The 14,381-nt window shown below is 44.9% G+C and overlaps 1 protein-coding gene across 1 annotated transcript; it reads right to left on the reverse strand.

Annotated features, from left to right (window-relative positions):
- Positions 1–1,697: 1,697 nt before the first annotated feature.
- Positions 1,698–12,364, reverse strand: LOC115121793 (inosine-5'-monophosphate dehydrogenase 1a; the record flags this gene model as incomplete). Its single annotated transcript, XM_065014166.1, is given in 14 exon segments — positions 1,698–2,863; positions 3,764–3,836; positions 3,838–3,908; positions 4,388–4,483; positions 4,656–4,746; positions 6,091–6,212; positions 6,215–6,286; positions 7,849–8,082; positions 8,085–8,139; positions 8,285–8,350; positions 8,534–8,547; positions 8,550–8,603; positions 8,606–8,627; positions 12,316–12,364. Coding segments are annotated over 14 exon segments (1,168 nt in total), but the record flags the coding sequence as incomplete, so codon positions are not given.
- Positions 12,365–14,381: the final 2,017 nt, after the last annotated feature.

The following is a 14,381-nucleotide window of genomic DNA, read 5'->3' on the forward strand; positions in this document are numbered from 1 at the left end:
TAGAATCAGCCAGTCAGAACACAGAGACGGGTCAGACACTGCTGTAGAATCAAACAGTCAGAACACAGAGACGGGTTAGACACGGCTGTAGAATCAGCCAGTCAGAACACAGAGACGGGTCAGACACTGCTGTAGAATCAAACAGTCAGAACACAGAGACGGGTTAGACACTGCTGTGGAATCAAACAGTCAGAACACAGAGACGGGTTAGACACTGCTGTAGAATCAGCCAGTCAGAACACAGAGACGGGTTAGACACGGCTGTAGAATCAGCCAGTCAGAACACAGAGACGGGTTAGACACGGCTGTGGAATCAAACAGTCAGAACACAGAGACGGGTTAGACACTGCTGTGGAATCAAACAGTCAGAACACAGAGACGGGTTAGACACTGCTGTAGAATCAGCCAGTCAGAACACAGAGACGGGTCAGACACTGCTGTAGAATCAGCCAGTCAGAACACAGAGACGGGTCAGACACTGCTGTAGAATCAGCCAGTCAGAACACAGAGACGGGTTAGACACTGCTGTAGAATCAGCCAGTCAGAACACAGAGACGGGTTAGACACTGCTGTGGAATCAAACAGTCAGAACACAGAGACGGGTTAGACACTGCTGTAGAATCAGCCAGTCAGAACACAGAGACGGGTCAGACACTGCTGTAGAATCAAACAGTCAGAACACAGAGACGGGTCAGACACGGCTGTAGAATCAGCCAGTCAGAACACAGAGACGGGTTAGACACGGCTGTGGAATCAGCCAGTCAGAACACAGAGACGGGTCAGACACTGCTGTAGAATCAGCCAGTCAGAACACAGAGACGGGTTAGACACTGCTGTAGAATCAGCCAGTCAGAACACAGAGACGGGTTAGACACTGCTGTGGAATCAGCCAGTCAGAACACAGAGACAGGTTAGACACTGCTGATGGACAGCTAAATTTCACTGAGAACATGAGGAGCAGTTTAACCATAAAGGCTAGTACCACATATTTGTTTTGAGAAAATGACTTACATTTGTCATATATTGTATCACAATGTGAACCGTCTGAATGAAGGACAAACCAATAAATACATGTATATAATCAGACATAAAATATTAATTTCACTCATCAGCGATTAAAAGCTCTTTGGGCTGCAATCCCGTTAACGGGATGATATGACAACAGCCAGTGAAAGTGCAGGGCGCCAAATTCAAAACAGAAATCTCATAATTAAAATTCCTCAAACATACATACATCTTATACCGTTTTAAAGGTAGTCTTGTTGTTAATCCCATCAGTGTCCGATTTCAAATAGGATTTACGGCAAAAGCACCACAAACAATTATGTTAGGTCACCACCAAGCCACAGAAAAACACAGCCATTTTCCCAGCCAAAGAGAGATAAATGAATCACTAACCTTTGATGATCTGCATCAGATGACACTCATAGGACTTCATGTTACACAATACATCTATGTTTTGATTGATAAAGTTCATATATCAAAAAAATCTGAGTTTGCATTGGCGCGTTATATTCACTAGTTCCAAAAACATCCAGTGATTTTGCATTGCCACATCGATTTAACAGAAATACTCATCATAAAATGATGATAATACAAGTTATACACATGGAATTATAGATATACCTGTCCTTAATGCAACCAATAGGTCAGATTTTTTTTTACTTTACGGAAAAAAGCAAACCATGCACAATCTGAGACGGCACTCAGAACAATCAAGTCAAATTAGCTGCCATGTTGTAGTCAACATAAACCATAAATTACATGCTAAATATTCCCTTACCTTTGATGATCATCAGAATGCACTCCAAGGAATCCCAGGTACACAATAAATGCTTGATTTGTTCGATAATGTCCGTTATTTATGTCCAATTAGCTACTTTTGTTAGCGCGTTTGGTATACATATCCAAACGCTCGTTCTGGTCAGTCGGACAAAAACTTCAGAAAGTTATATTACAGGTCGAAGAAACATTTCAAGCTAAGTACAGAATCAATCCGTAGGACGTTTTTATCATTAATATTCAATAAAGTTCCAACCGGAGTATTCCTTTGTGTCTTCAGGAGCCATGGAACGCAGGTCCCTATCATGTGAAATGTGACCAGAAAATGGCTGACTGCCAGACACCTGATTCATTCTGCTCTCATTCAGTCTCACAACACAGTAGAAGTCTCATTCAAATTTCTATAGACGGTTGACATCTAGTGGAAGCCCTAGGAAGTGAATCTTCATTAATATCTCAAGGGGATTTCAATGGGAACTGTGTTGAGTACATACCAACCTCAGATCTCACTTCCTGTTTTGATTTCTCCTCAGGTTTTTGCTCATATGAGTTCTGTTATACTCACAGACATCATTCAAACAGTGTTAGAAACTTCAGAGTGTTTTCTATCCAATACTACTAATAATATTAATATATTAGCAACTGTGACTGAGGAGCAGGCCATTTACTTTGGGCACCTTATTCATCCAAGCTACTCAATACTGCCCCCCAGCCATAAAAAGTTTTTAATTAACAGCAACTGTTGATGTGCAATAACTTTGTTTACCTGGTCTTCATTCCAACCCTCCTATGAATTTTAATGTCTGATCAAGAGTTAGTCTACGTCCCAAATGGCACCCTATTCCCTATGGCCCCTGGTCAGAAGTAGTGCACTATACAGGCCAGGGAATAGGATGTGATTTGGAATGCAGCTCTAGTGTGTGATGTCCTCCCTACCTGAAGTAGCGTTTCTGGCTGCTGGTGCTCTTCTCCATGGCGTCCAGAGAGCCCATGCCGCGGTACTTCTTCAGCCGCACGCCGTCCGAGAAGAAGTACTCCCCCGGAGCCTCCGTGGTCGCCGCTAGCAACGAGCCCATCATTACTGGGGAGGGGTGGAAGAAGTCATAACTCAAAATCATTGGTTGGTACACATTTCTCGAACTAATTGTCATTACAGCTGGTGTTTTGTTATATCGATTACCATCAATCAGCTTTGAATGAATTAGAGTAATAGACATGATCTCATGTCTATTCCTCTAATTCACTGTTGATCTCATGTCTATTCCTCTAATAGACACGAGATCAATAGTGGATTAGAGGAATAGACATGAGATCAACAGTGGATTATAATAGACCTGAGCTCAACAGTGGATTAGAGAAATAGACATGAGCTCAACAGTGGATTAGAGAAATAGACATGAGCTCAACAGTGGATTAGAGGAATAGACATGAGATCAACAGTGGATTAGAGGAATAGACATGAGATCAACAGTGGATTAGAGGAATAGACATGAGATCAACAGTGGATTAGAGGAATAGACATGAGATCAACAGTGGATTAGAGGAATAGAGGTGAGATCAACAGTGGTAAAATGAAAACTAGCGCAAAGACATCAAGATACTGTAAGACTATAGACCTGGGCTGTTCAATTCTGCTCCTGAAGGGCTGAAAAACTTCTGGTTTCTGGTTCTACCTGGTAGTTAATTGCACTCACCTGGTGTCCCAGGTCTGAATGATTAGAAAGAGAGGATGAAAACCAGAAGTGTTTTGGCCCTCCAGGACCGACATTGGACAGCCCTGCTATACACCTATTCAAGCCTATGAAATGAACCACAATGACCTAGTGCATGCTATAAAAGGGGTTCATGAAGGATTAAGCTAATGAATGAATGAATGGGTGAATAAATGACAACAGAAGAGTGAATGGTAATGAATGCATGACAATGAAACAATGAATGACTATGAAAGAGTGAACGCAATTAACAAGTGAATGAAAGGTACCTGTGGATGCCCCGAGTGAGAGAGCCTTGACCACGTGGCCCACGGTCTGAATGCCGTCTGCGATGACTGGCATAATAATCAAACGCTCTAGCATACTCTGCCACCTTATACACCGAGGTGCCCTGAGGCCGCCCGCATGCCATCACTACGGGAGACGGAGACAGGAAATGCGTTTGCCATCATTTGCTGAACGTAATGCTGTGGAGAAAGTTGTCGCCATGGTAACCGAGAGCAGATCCTTCATAAATCACCACAACGACAGAGAGACTAGCAACCAGCGAGCATCTGGTTAGTTACTCGCTGCTCTGATCCTTCTCCAGTTTTGCTGTGTAGCTTCAGCGGTTGACCTTACATTAGAACTGATCCAAAGCCAGCTGCTATGGGTAGAGAATCCTATGCGAATTATCACATTTCTATTTAATATCACTAAACTCATAACATTTAGACGTAATACTACAATTCCAAATCGCACTCAAGGTGTAGCATTCTGGGTTGGGTCAATTCCATTTCAACTCAGTCAATTCCGCAAGTGGGTTGAAATATAAAACCAGCAACAGTCCTCTCCTGCATTCAGTTGTGAATTGATCCTGTAAGGTTGATAGTATCAGGGGGTGGGGTCACTACCTTCCTGGGTGATACAGATGGAGCCACAGCCCATGCCCACTCGCAGAGCGTCCACTCCTGCATCAATCAGGTTCTTGGCCTGGGCTGCTGTCACCACTACAAGAGACAACACAACATCATCAGAAGGCAGGAAAAGAAAGGTTTAGTGTTTAAGTGTCTAATGTATTTTCCCCCCCAAGACCGATCTTGATAGCCTCTCAAAGATCTGAAAGTGGATGGCTGGAAGTGTCATAGTGATAAATCGTGTCCCAGCGCTCCACTCTCTCACCGTTCCCTCCCACCACCTGCAGCTCGCTGTACTTCTGTTTGATGTAGTTGATCATGTTGACCTGATACACAGAGTTGCCTTGTGAGGAATCCTGCAGAAACAGAGAAAACAAGTCATGTCTGCACTGCAGTGCCACGGTCTACTGCCATTTAGACCTGAAACCCAACCGTAACTCGCACCTAACCACCATGTCCACCAAAACTGTATGAACAGGTCAACCCCTAACCACCATGTCCACCAAAACTGTATGAACAGGTCAACTCAACCACCATGTCCACAAAACTGTATGAACAGGTCAACCACTAACCACCAGTGTCCACCAAAACTGTATGAACAGGTCAACCACTAACCACCATGTCCACCAAAACTGTATGAACAGGTCAACCACTAACCACCATGTCCACCAAATTGTAAGGAACAGGTCAACCATTAACAAAATCACCATGTCCATCAAAACTGTATAAACAGGTCAACCACTAACCAATCATGTCTCAATGCAAAACTGTATAAACAGGTCAACCACTAACCACCATTGTCCACCAAAACTGTATGAACAGGTCAACCATTGTCCACCAAAACTGTATGAACAGGTCAACCATTGTCCACCAAAACTGTATGAACAGGTCAACCATTAACCACCATGTCCACCAAAACTGTATAAACAGGTCAACCATCTACCCCAACCTAAACCCCATCTGGATCCTAACCATAACCTGCGACCTGTATGCTCTAGTCGGCTGGCCCCCGCTACATATTCGTCGGCAGGCCCACTGGCTCCAGGTTATCTATAAGTCTATGCTAGGTAAAGCTCCGCCTTATCTCAGCTCTCTGGTCACGATAGCAAACACCCACCCGTAGCACGTGCTCCAGCAAGTGTATCTCACTGATCATCCCTAAAGCGAACACCTCATTTGGCCGCCTTTCGTTCCAGTTCTCTGCTGCCTGTGACTGGAACGAATTGCAAAAATCGCTGGAGACTTATCTCCCTCACCAACTTCAAACATCTGCTATCTGAGCAGCTAACCGATCGCTGCAGCTGTACATAGTCTATCGGTAAATAGCCCACCCAATTTACCTACCTCATCCCCATACTGTTTATATTTATTTACTTTTCTGCTCTTTTGCACACCAGTATCTCTACCTTTACATGACCATCTGATCATTTATCACTCCAGTGTTAATCTGCAAAATTGTAATTATTCGCCTACCTCCCTCATGCCTTTTGCACACAATGTATATAGACTTTTTTTTTCTCTACTGTGTTATTGACTTGTTAATTGTTTACTCCATGTGTAACTCAGTGTTGTTGTCTGTTCACACTGCTATGCTTTATCTTGGCCAGGTCGCAGTTGTAAATGAGAACTTGTTCTCAACTAGCCTACCTGGTTAAATAAAGGTGAAATAAAAAATAAATAAAAAATAACCTCAAACCCACCAGTACGACCACGTCGACCCCAGCCTGCATCAGTAGGTCCAGTCTGTACTTGTCGTCGTCCCTGGTGCCGATGGCGGCTCCGCACAGCAGCTGTTTGCGAGAGTCTTTGGAGGCCAGGGGTCCCTGTTCTTCTTCAAGTCTGTCCTGGCGATGATGGACACCAGCTCATCACTGTCATTCACGATGGGCAGCTTGCCTGGTGGTGGTGTGGGGGGGAGACTTTGTTAACCTCTCTGGGATCGTTCGGGACACTAGCGTCCCACCTCGCCAACAGCCAGTGAAAGTGCAGGGCGCCAAATTCAAAACAACAGAAATTTCATAATTAACATTCCTCAACCATACAAGTATTTTACCATTTTAAAGATACACTTCTCGTTAATCCAACCACAGTGTCCGATTCACAGAAAGCATTCAGCCATTTTCCAACCAAAGAGAGGCGTCACAAAAAGCAGAAAGAGATTAAATTAATCACTAACCTTTGATGATCTTCATCAGATGACACTCCCAGGACTCAATGTTATTCAATACATGTATGTTTTGTTCGATCAAGTTCATATTTATATCCAAAAACCTCAGTTTACATTGGAGCCATGTTCAGAAATGCCTCCAAAATATCCGGAAATATTGCAGAGCCACATCAAATAACAGAAGTACTCATCATAAACTTTGATGAAAGATACATATTTTACATAGAATTAAAGATAAACTTGTTCTTAATGCAACCGCTGTGTCAGGTTTAAAAAAAGCTTTACGGCAAAACCACAATATTCAATCATCTGAGAACAGCGTTCAGCCACAAAAGCAAGCCATACAGTTACCTGCCAAATTGTGGAGTCAACAAAAGTCATAAATAACATTATAAAACTTCACTTATCTTTACTGATCTTAGTCGGAATGTACTCCCAGGACTCCCACAAGAAATGTTTGTTTTGTTCGATTACGTCCATATTTATGTCCAAATACTCCCGTTTTGTTCGCGCTTTTAGTTCACTGTTCCAAAGGCACAATGCGCGAGCACAAAATCCAGACGAAAAGTCAAGAGTTCCATTATAGTTTGAAGAAACATGTCAAACGATGTTTACAATCAATGCTTAGGGTCTTTTTATAATAAATCTTCAATAATTTTCCAACCGGACAATAGTCATTACAGAGGAGAAAGAAGGAACACTGCGCAGTAAACTGATTGGCCTCAGCCTAGTCCACTTGTTGAAATAGCTCTTATTCGACACCCTTCCACAATAGAAGCCTCAAACAACTTTCCAAAGACTGTTGACATCTGCTGGAAGCCTTGGGAAGTGCAATCTGGCTCCCATAGACACAGCATATTGATAGGCAATCAGTTAAATGAAACTTCAAACCTCAGATTTCCCACACTTCCTGGTTGGATTTGTCTCAGGTTTTCGCTGCCATATGAGTTCTGGGTTATACTCTCACAGACATCATTCAAACAGTTTTAGAAACTTCAGAGTGTTTCTATCCAATACGAATTTGCATATATTAGCATCTGGGACAGAGAAGTGCAGTTTACTCTGGAACATTATTCATCCAAGCTACTCAATACTGCCCCCTGTCACCAAGAAGTTAAAGGTGACCAAGTAATTCTGCCATCTAACCTCAAACAGTTCATAAATGACCTTGTACAGCAAAAAAAACCAAAGACAATCTAATCAATAATAAGTTGAGGATGATACAATAGAACAAATGTACCAGAAAACAGGCCACAATAGACTCCCAGAAGGACTGTACCGACTGGCTCACCTTTTTGCTTCGCGTAGAATGTCGTTAGCCTCTTCAGCGTGACACCGGCTGGGCCACTCACCACTAGCTCCTCCCTCTTAGTCATGGCCTCCAGTGGTCGGCTGTGGTCCTTCCTCGGAGAGGAAGTCGATGCTCTGGAGGTGATGATGCCCACCAGCTTGCTGCCCATCTTGCCAGTCTCGGTGACAGGGATGCCAGAGAAGCCGTGGCGAGTCTTGCCCTCGAACACGTCCCCACCGTGTGACGGGGGGCCTACATAAGAGGGTCTGTGATGAAGCCCTGCTCAAACCTCTGGACAAACAACACATATCTGTTAATAAACCATCATGCAGAGAGATGCACCGCAAAACCATTTAATACCAATCAATATAAAATGATGCAAGTCATTAACTACAAAGGGTAAATGCTTTCAGGCGCTTATGGGGTCTCACCTAACCTTTGGACCCTTGGCTTGGAATTCAGGGGTGCAGTTGTGATGGATGAGGCCGATGCCTCCCATGAGCTAAAGGCAGTCAAAAACACCCACAAATAAAACACACTTTTGGGAGACGGAATATTGTTTATGGTACGTTTCCAGCAACACAAAACACTTTGATTGGGGCAGATGTGCCAAGACAGTAATTTCTATAGAGGACACACATATATATTTTTTACTGGGCTCGAATGTCAGGCTGCAAGGTCTCACCGCCATGGCGATGGGGCATCACACCTGTGACTGTCCATGGGGGAGGAGATGAGAGGCGTCTTCAGGGCATTCTGGTCAGGGCAGAGGTCAGGTCCTGGTGGAGAAAGTAAGGAGGACATCTTGGCTCAATAACCCACAACATGTTCAGGGAAATCAGTCACCTTCACACTAGATAATATTAAATCAAATCAAAGCCGTATTTGTCACGCGTGCTGAATACAACAGGTTTAGTAGACCTACAGGAAATGCTTACTTACAAGCTCTAAACAAAAGTGCAAAAAGGTATTAGGTGAACAATAGGTAAGTAAAGAAATAAAACAGTAAAAAGACAGGCTATATACAGTAGTGAGGCTATAAAAGTAGCGAGGCTACATACAGACATCGATTAGTCAGGCTGATTGAGGTAGTATGTACATGTAGACATGGTTAAAGTGACTATGCATATATGTTGAACAGAGAGTAGCAGTAGAGTAAAAGAGGGGTTGGCGGGTGGTGACCATCATTGCTTGTAATGGTAAAGGTTGCTTTCTCAGTTGTCCACTAGGGGGCAGACATGCTCCAACAAGCAAATTTGTCCTATGTGGATTGGCCTAAGGAAAATGACAGCTTTTGGTCACGGCTCTCAAGCATGTTTCCAATGGTAAAGTAAAGAACATGCAACTGGAAAGCAGCCATCGCCATCTGGCCTAAACGTAAATTATCAGGTGCTACATTTTATCTGGGCTCCTGAGTGACGCAGCGGTGTAAGGTACTGAATCTCAGTGCACGAGGCATTACTGCAGTCCCTGGTTCGAATCCAGGCTGCATCACATCCGGCCGTGATTAGGAGTCCCATAGGACAGCGCACAATTGGCCCAGCATCATCCGGGCTAGGTCGTCACTGTAAATAAGAATTTGTTCTTAACTAACTTGCCTAGTTAAATAAATGTTAAAAAAAAATAATTTAAAAAAGTATAAACCTGTCATCAGAGAGAGACAAGACGATGTTGCTTGACTAAACTGATGCATGTGACTGAGGGGACCCAAGCCTTCTTGGAGACGTTTTTGCACACAATCAGTTTCCTAACAAGGTCACGCCTATCTGCCAACACACTGGGAAAGTTCCCTTTTCTAAAATAAAACAACTACGGCCACTTCCACAGTCTTCAGCTGGGAGGGAAAACATGGCATGAGAAAACCATGAGAAAACCAGAGTGTGCATTTTATGACATCAAGAGCTGTCCTCCCTCATCTTTGGCAAATGTAAACTACCATACCAACTATTGTGTTTCTGAAATGGGGGTGGAGAAAAAGGCTGACACTGGCAGCCATTTTGTTAGTCAACTGCACCACTCCTGCCAAATTCTACTAACCTTTAAAATGGAGAGACCACCTCTGCACATGGTGTGACCAGCAATAATTTCCCATTGAAACACCAGACAGAGGCCCACCTCACACGTATAAAACATCACTGTGTGGAAGAGGGTGGGGGTCTATTTTAAACTAGTCTAAACAAATATTATTGCATGAACTTTGACTGTATTCACAGTTGAGACAGACAAACACAGGCTCGTCCAAGTTACCAGAGACTGACTCCACCGTCAAGAAAATAGACCAGGTTACAACCCTACGGAGACTACCCACAACGCCACGGCAACAACGCAGACAGGCACCTTCCACAGCAACAAGGGCTGTGTTCTAGTCTGGACAAAAAAGGAGATTAGAGATATCAATTAGATTAAAAACTCCTGATGGACGAGAGAGAAGGGCAGGGGGATTTCACATAAAGCCTGAGATTAACTCACATCATCCCCTGAGAGAAGAGTGAGCAACCAACCAACCAGCCACAACCGTAAACAGAGAGAGACAGAAAGACAGAGAGACCAGATGTGGGAGGCCATCTTGGTAAAAATAGGGTGGCTAGGAGGTTAGGGATGACGAAGGAAGCTGAGAGCAAAAAAATATTTTTGGAAAAGCTGCAATTACAGAATGAGGTTTTGGCTTTGAATGCAGAGGGTTGTTTGTGCATCTGTGTGGACACAGAATACTGTAAAAAGCCTTTGGTTTCAGAAGTGGCTCTGGCAAGGAGTGTCTGCTGAAATAATAAGGAATGTGTAGGAAGCAATACTGCTCCCACTTGGTGCACCCATAGTCATTATCCCTGTAGTTTTCAGAGATCTGGAAGGACCAGTCTGGGGCGGCAGGTAGCCTAGTGGTTAGAGTGTAGGGGCGGCATGTAGCCTAGTGGTTAGAGTGTAGGGGCGGCATGTAGCCTAGTGGTTAGAGTGTAGGGGCGGCATGTAGCCTAGTGGTTAGAGTGTAGGGGCGGCAGGTAGCCTAGTGGTTAGAGTGTAGGGGCGGCAGGTAGCCTAGTGGTTAGAGTGTAGGGGCGGCATGTAGCCTAGTGGTTAGAGTGTAGGGGTGGCAGGTAGCCTAGTGGTTAGAGTGTAGGGGCGGCATGTAGCCTAGTGGTTAGAGTGTAGGGGCGGCATGTAGCCTAGTGGTTAGAGTGTAGGGGCGGCAGGTAGCCTAGTGGTTAGAGTGTAGGGGCGGCATGTAGCCTAGTGGTTAGAGTGTAGGGGCGGCATGTAGCCTAGTGGTTAGAGTGTAGGGGCGGCATGTAGCCTAGTGGTTAGAGTGTAGGGCGGCATGTAGCCTAGTGGTTAGAGTGTAGGGCGGCAGGTAGCCTAGTGGTTAGAGTGTAGGGCGGCAGGTAGCCTAGTGGTTAGAGTGTAGGGGCGGCATGTAGCCTAGTGGTTAGAGTGTAGGGGCGGCATGTAGCCTAGTGGTTAGAGTGTAGGGGCGGCATGTAGCCTAGTGGTTAGAGTGTAGGGGCGGCAGGTAGCCTAGTGGTTAGAGCGTAGGGGCGGCATGTATCCTAGTGGTTAGAGTGTAGGGCCAGTAACCAGCAGGCAGCCTAGTGGTTAGAGCGTTGGGCCAGTAACCAGCAGGTAGCCTAGTGGTTAGAGCGTTGGGCCAGTAACCAGCAGGTAGCCTAGTAGTTAGAGTGTAGGGCCAGTAACCAGAAGGTAGCCTAGTGGTTAGAGCGTTGGGCCAGTAACCAGCAGGTAGCCTAGTGGTTAGAGCGTTGGGCCAGTAACCAGCAGGTAGCCTAGTGGTTAGAGCGTTGGGCCAGTAACCAGCAGGTAGCCTAGTGGTTAGAGCGTTGGACCATTAACCAGCAGGTAGCCTAGTGGTTAGAGCGTTGGGCCAGTAACCAGCAGGTAGCCTAGTGGTTAGACCGTTGGGCCAGTAACCAGCAGGTAGCCTAGTGGTTAGAGCGTTGGGCCAGTAACCAGCAGGTAGCCTAGTGGTTAGACCGTTGGGCCAGTAACCGAAAGATTGCTGGATCAAATCCCTGAGCTGACATGGTAAAAATGTCGTTTAAAATTTTTTTTTATTTAGTAGTTCTGCCCCGGAACAAGGGAGTTGGCCTACCTGGGAACAGTAGGTTGTCATTGTAAATAAGAATTTGTTCTTAACTGACTTGCCTAGTTATATAAAGGTTATATGAAAAGAAAATGTAAAACTGGAGGACACTAACCAGTTCAACAGGCTAAGAGCAGCCTTCATCGTATGGCTTGTAACTACCCATTACTCTACCCCATTACTCTACCCCATTACTCTGAACACTTAAGAGGAATGGGCTAGGGAAGAGGGTCTCAGAACAAAGTGGAATTGAGCCCATGAACAGAACAGTAGGCTGAAGCTAGGTCGAAGGGTAGTCTGTAGCTCAAAACCTATATTGAATTGTATTAGCTTTCTGGAAGTTCTTGACAGTCAGAGAAGAGAGGACTACTCACCACATCGTCTGAGGTAAAATCAATGAAGCCCGGGAGAATCAGGAAGTCGCTGAAAGACAGACAGAGCAAAAGGTCAGGGGTCAAGGTTCACAGGTTGTCATGACTAAAGAAAGATGGCTTAAGACAAGAGGACTACAAGATTCATAGTGCAGTGCAATGCAACTGCCAGCCAACTGGTGACAGTGGGTCAGAAGTGGCCTATTATAAACCCCTCACCCTTTCCCCCACCCAATTTCAACATTTACAAGTACCTCCACCATGTTGGATTTGGGTCCAAAGCAGGAAGTGTTGAAAGCCAAAAGGGGAATATGTGCAAATTAGCCCCTAGAACTGCCACTTCGACCGAGCCTGGTAACGATATAGGAAAAACTAGTTCTCGCAATGGTTGAGGAGTCTGACCCGAAAGTTGCCCGTGATATAAATTTGAATAAACTAAACTACAAGTGAGTTTGCGTTAAGAACTAAATCGAAAATGTCTTGATCCCAAAAATGGTACGTTCATAAGTTGGCCCTCTAGTGATCGCTGATCAAGCTGCCCCTTCCCTTTGCCTTGTACTCTAGTCTAAAGAGAAACACTGTCTCACCCTGTTAGTCCAGTGCTTGACAAAAGCATCTGGGGTTCAACTTCATTTCTTACACTGTATGAACACAATGGCAGGCAGAGAGAGAGAGCGGTGGAGAGCATATGAGACAGAGGGAAAAAGAAGGATGATGAAGAAGGATGATGTGTGTTTTTCACAGATGGGTGGATCTGGTGGTTTGGCAGATGGGTGTGAAAACAGACAGACTGGACAGAGAGGGAGAGACGAATAAGTGAGTCTTTGTCTGAGAGAGAGAGATGGGGAAAAAGTGAAAACCAGAATAAGATGGAGGAGAGCAGGAGAGAATGGCTCTAAAGCAGATAGAACGGGAGGAGCGAGCGAGAGAAACAAAAACAGAGAGAGAGAATGGCCCCCTGTCCTTTATCATCCGTCAGACCATTCCTCTCTCTCCTCCGCCTGTGTGGGTGAAGAGATGGGGCCTAAAATATGTCTACCAAACAGGACAGGGAGGGGTCCGCCTGCAACCGCCAGACACCTCACAAACATCAACACAGTCTGGCACAGGGAGGCAGAGGGGAAAATATCTGCCAGCATTTAAGGAAACCACAAACCTCCACTGGTTCTGGATCAGCTCTCACTAGCCAGACCAACCCCTAACCAGCATGAGCCAAACGGTTATGACCATTCAACCACTAAGTAGAGAAAGTGGGAAGGTCTGATTTAGAGTGCACTTACCTGTCTAGTCTTGCATACTATTAATGTTTAAATATCTATTGCCTGACAGTTCTGTTATTAAAACCGCTTCGGGCCCTAGTAATGCTGGGTGCGACTTGATTCGTCTGCATTTCATGCAGACAATTTGACACAAGCCTGGATAGCACTACTTCATAACGTGGTTCTACACTTCTGCAAAGGCAGTGCACTACACATGAAGAATTATGTCACGATTGTAATCTTTTCATTTCTCGTCCCTTTGTCACGTAAGTGGATTGAGAATACATTGTCTTCTACACCAATGTCCCGGGAGAGAATTGCGTTGGAGAGATGAGGGGGCTTGAACGGGGCTAATTAGAAGCCGAGGATGATTAGGTGGTTGTGATCATAAGACATCATCATGGAATCATCCCATGAAGCCATTGACAGAAAATGACTGCATTGACAAATTCTTTATGACAGGGGTAATATATGATAATAACACACAGCAGAGTCGTCTGCTGTACTAGACAATGTTGAGTTGCTGAAAGAATATTGATCCAGCTTGGTGAAATGGCCTTGAGACCCTGACAGAGCATCTCAGCTCACCCTGATCCAGCTTGGTGAAATGGCCTTGAGACCCTGACAGAGCATCTCAGCTCACCCTGATCCAGCTTGGTGAAATGGCCTTGAGACCCTGACAGAGCATCTCAGCTCACCCTGATCCAGCTTGGTGAAATGGCCTTGAGACCCTGACAGAGCATCTCAGCTCACCCTGATCCAGCTTGGTGAAATGGCCTTGAGACCCTGACAGAGCATCTCAGCTCACCC

This window comes from Oncorhynchus nerka, unplaced genomic scaffold, assembly GCF_034236695.1.
Source record: "Oncorhynchus nerka isolate Pitt River unplaced genomic scaffold, Oner_Uvic_2.0 unplaced_scaffold_4831, whole genome shotgun sequence".
Lineage (NCBI taxonomy): Eukaryota > Metazoa > Chordata > Actinopteri > Salmoniformes > Salmonidae > Oncorhynchus > Oncorhynchus nerka.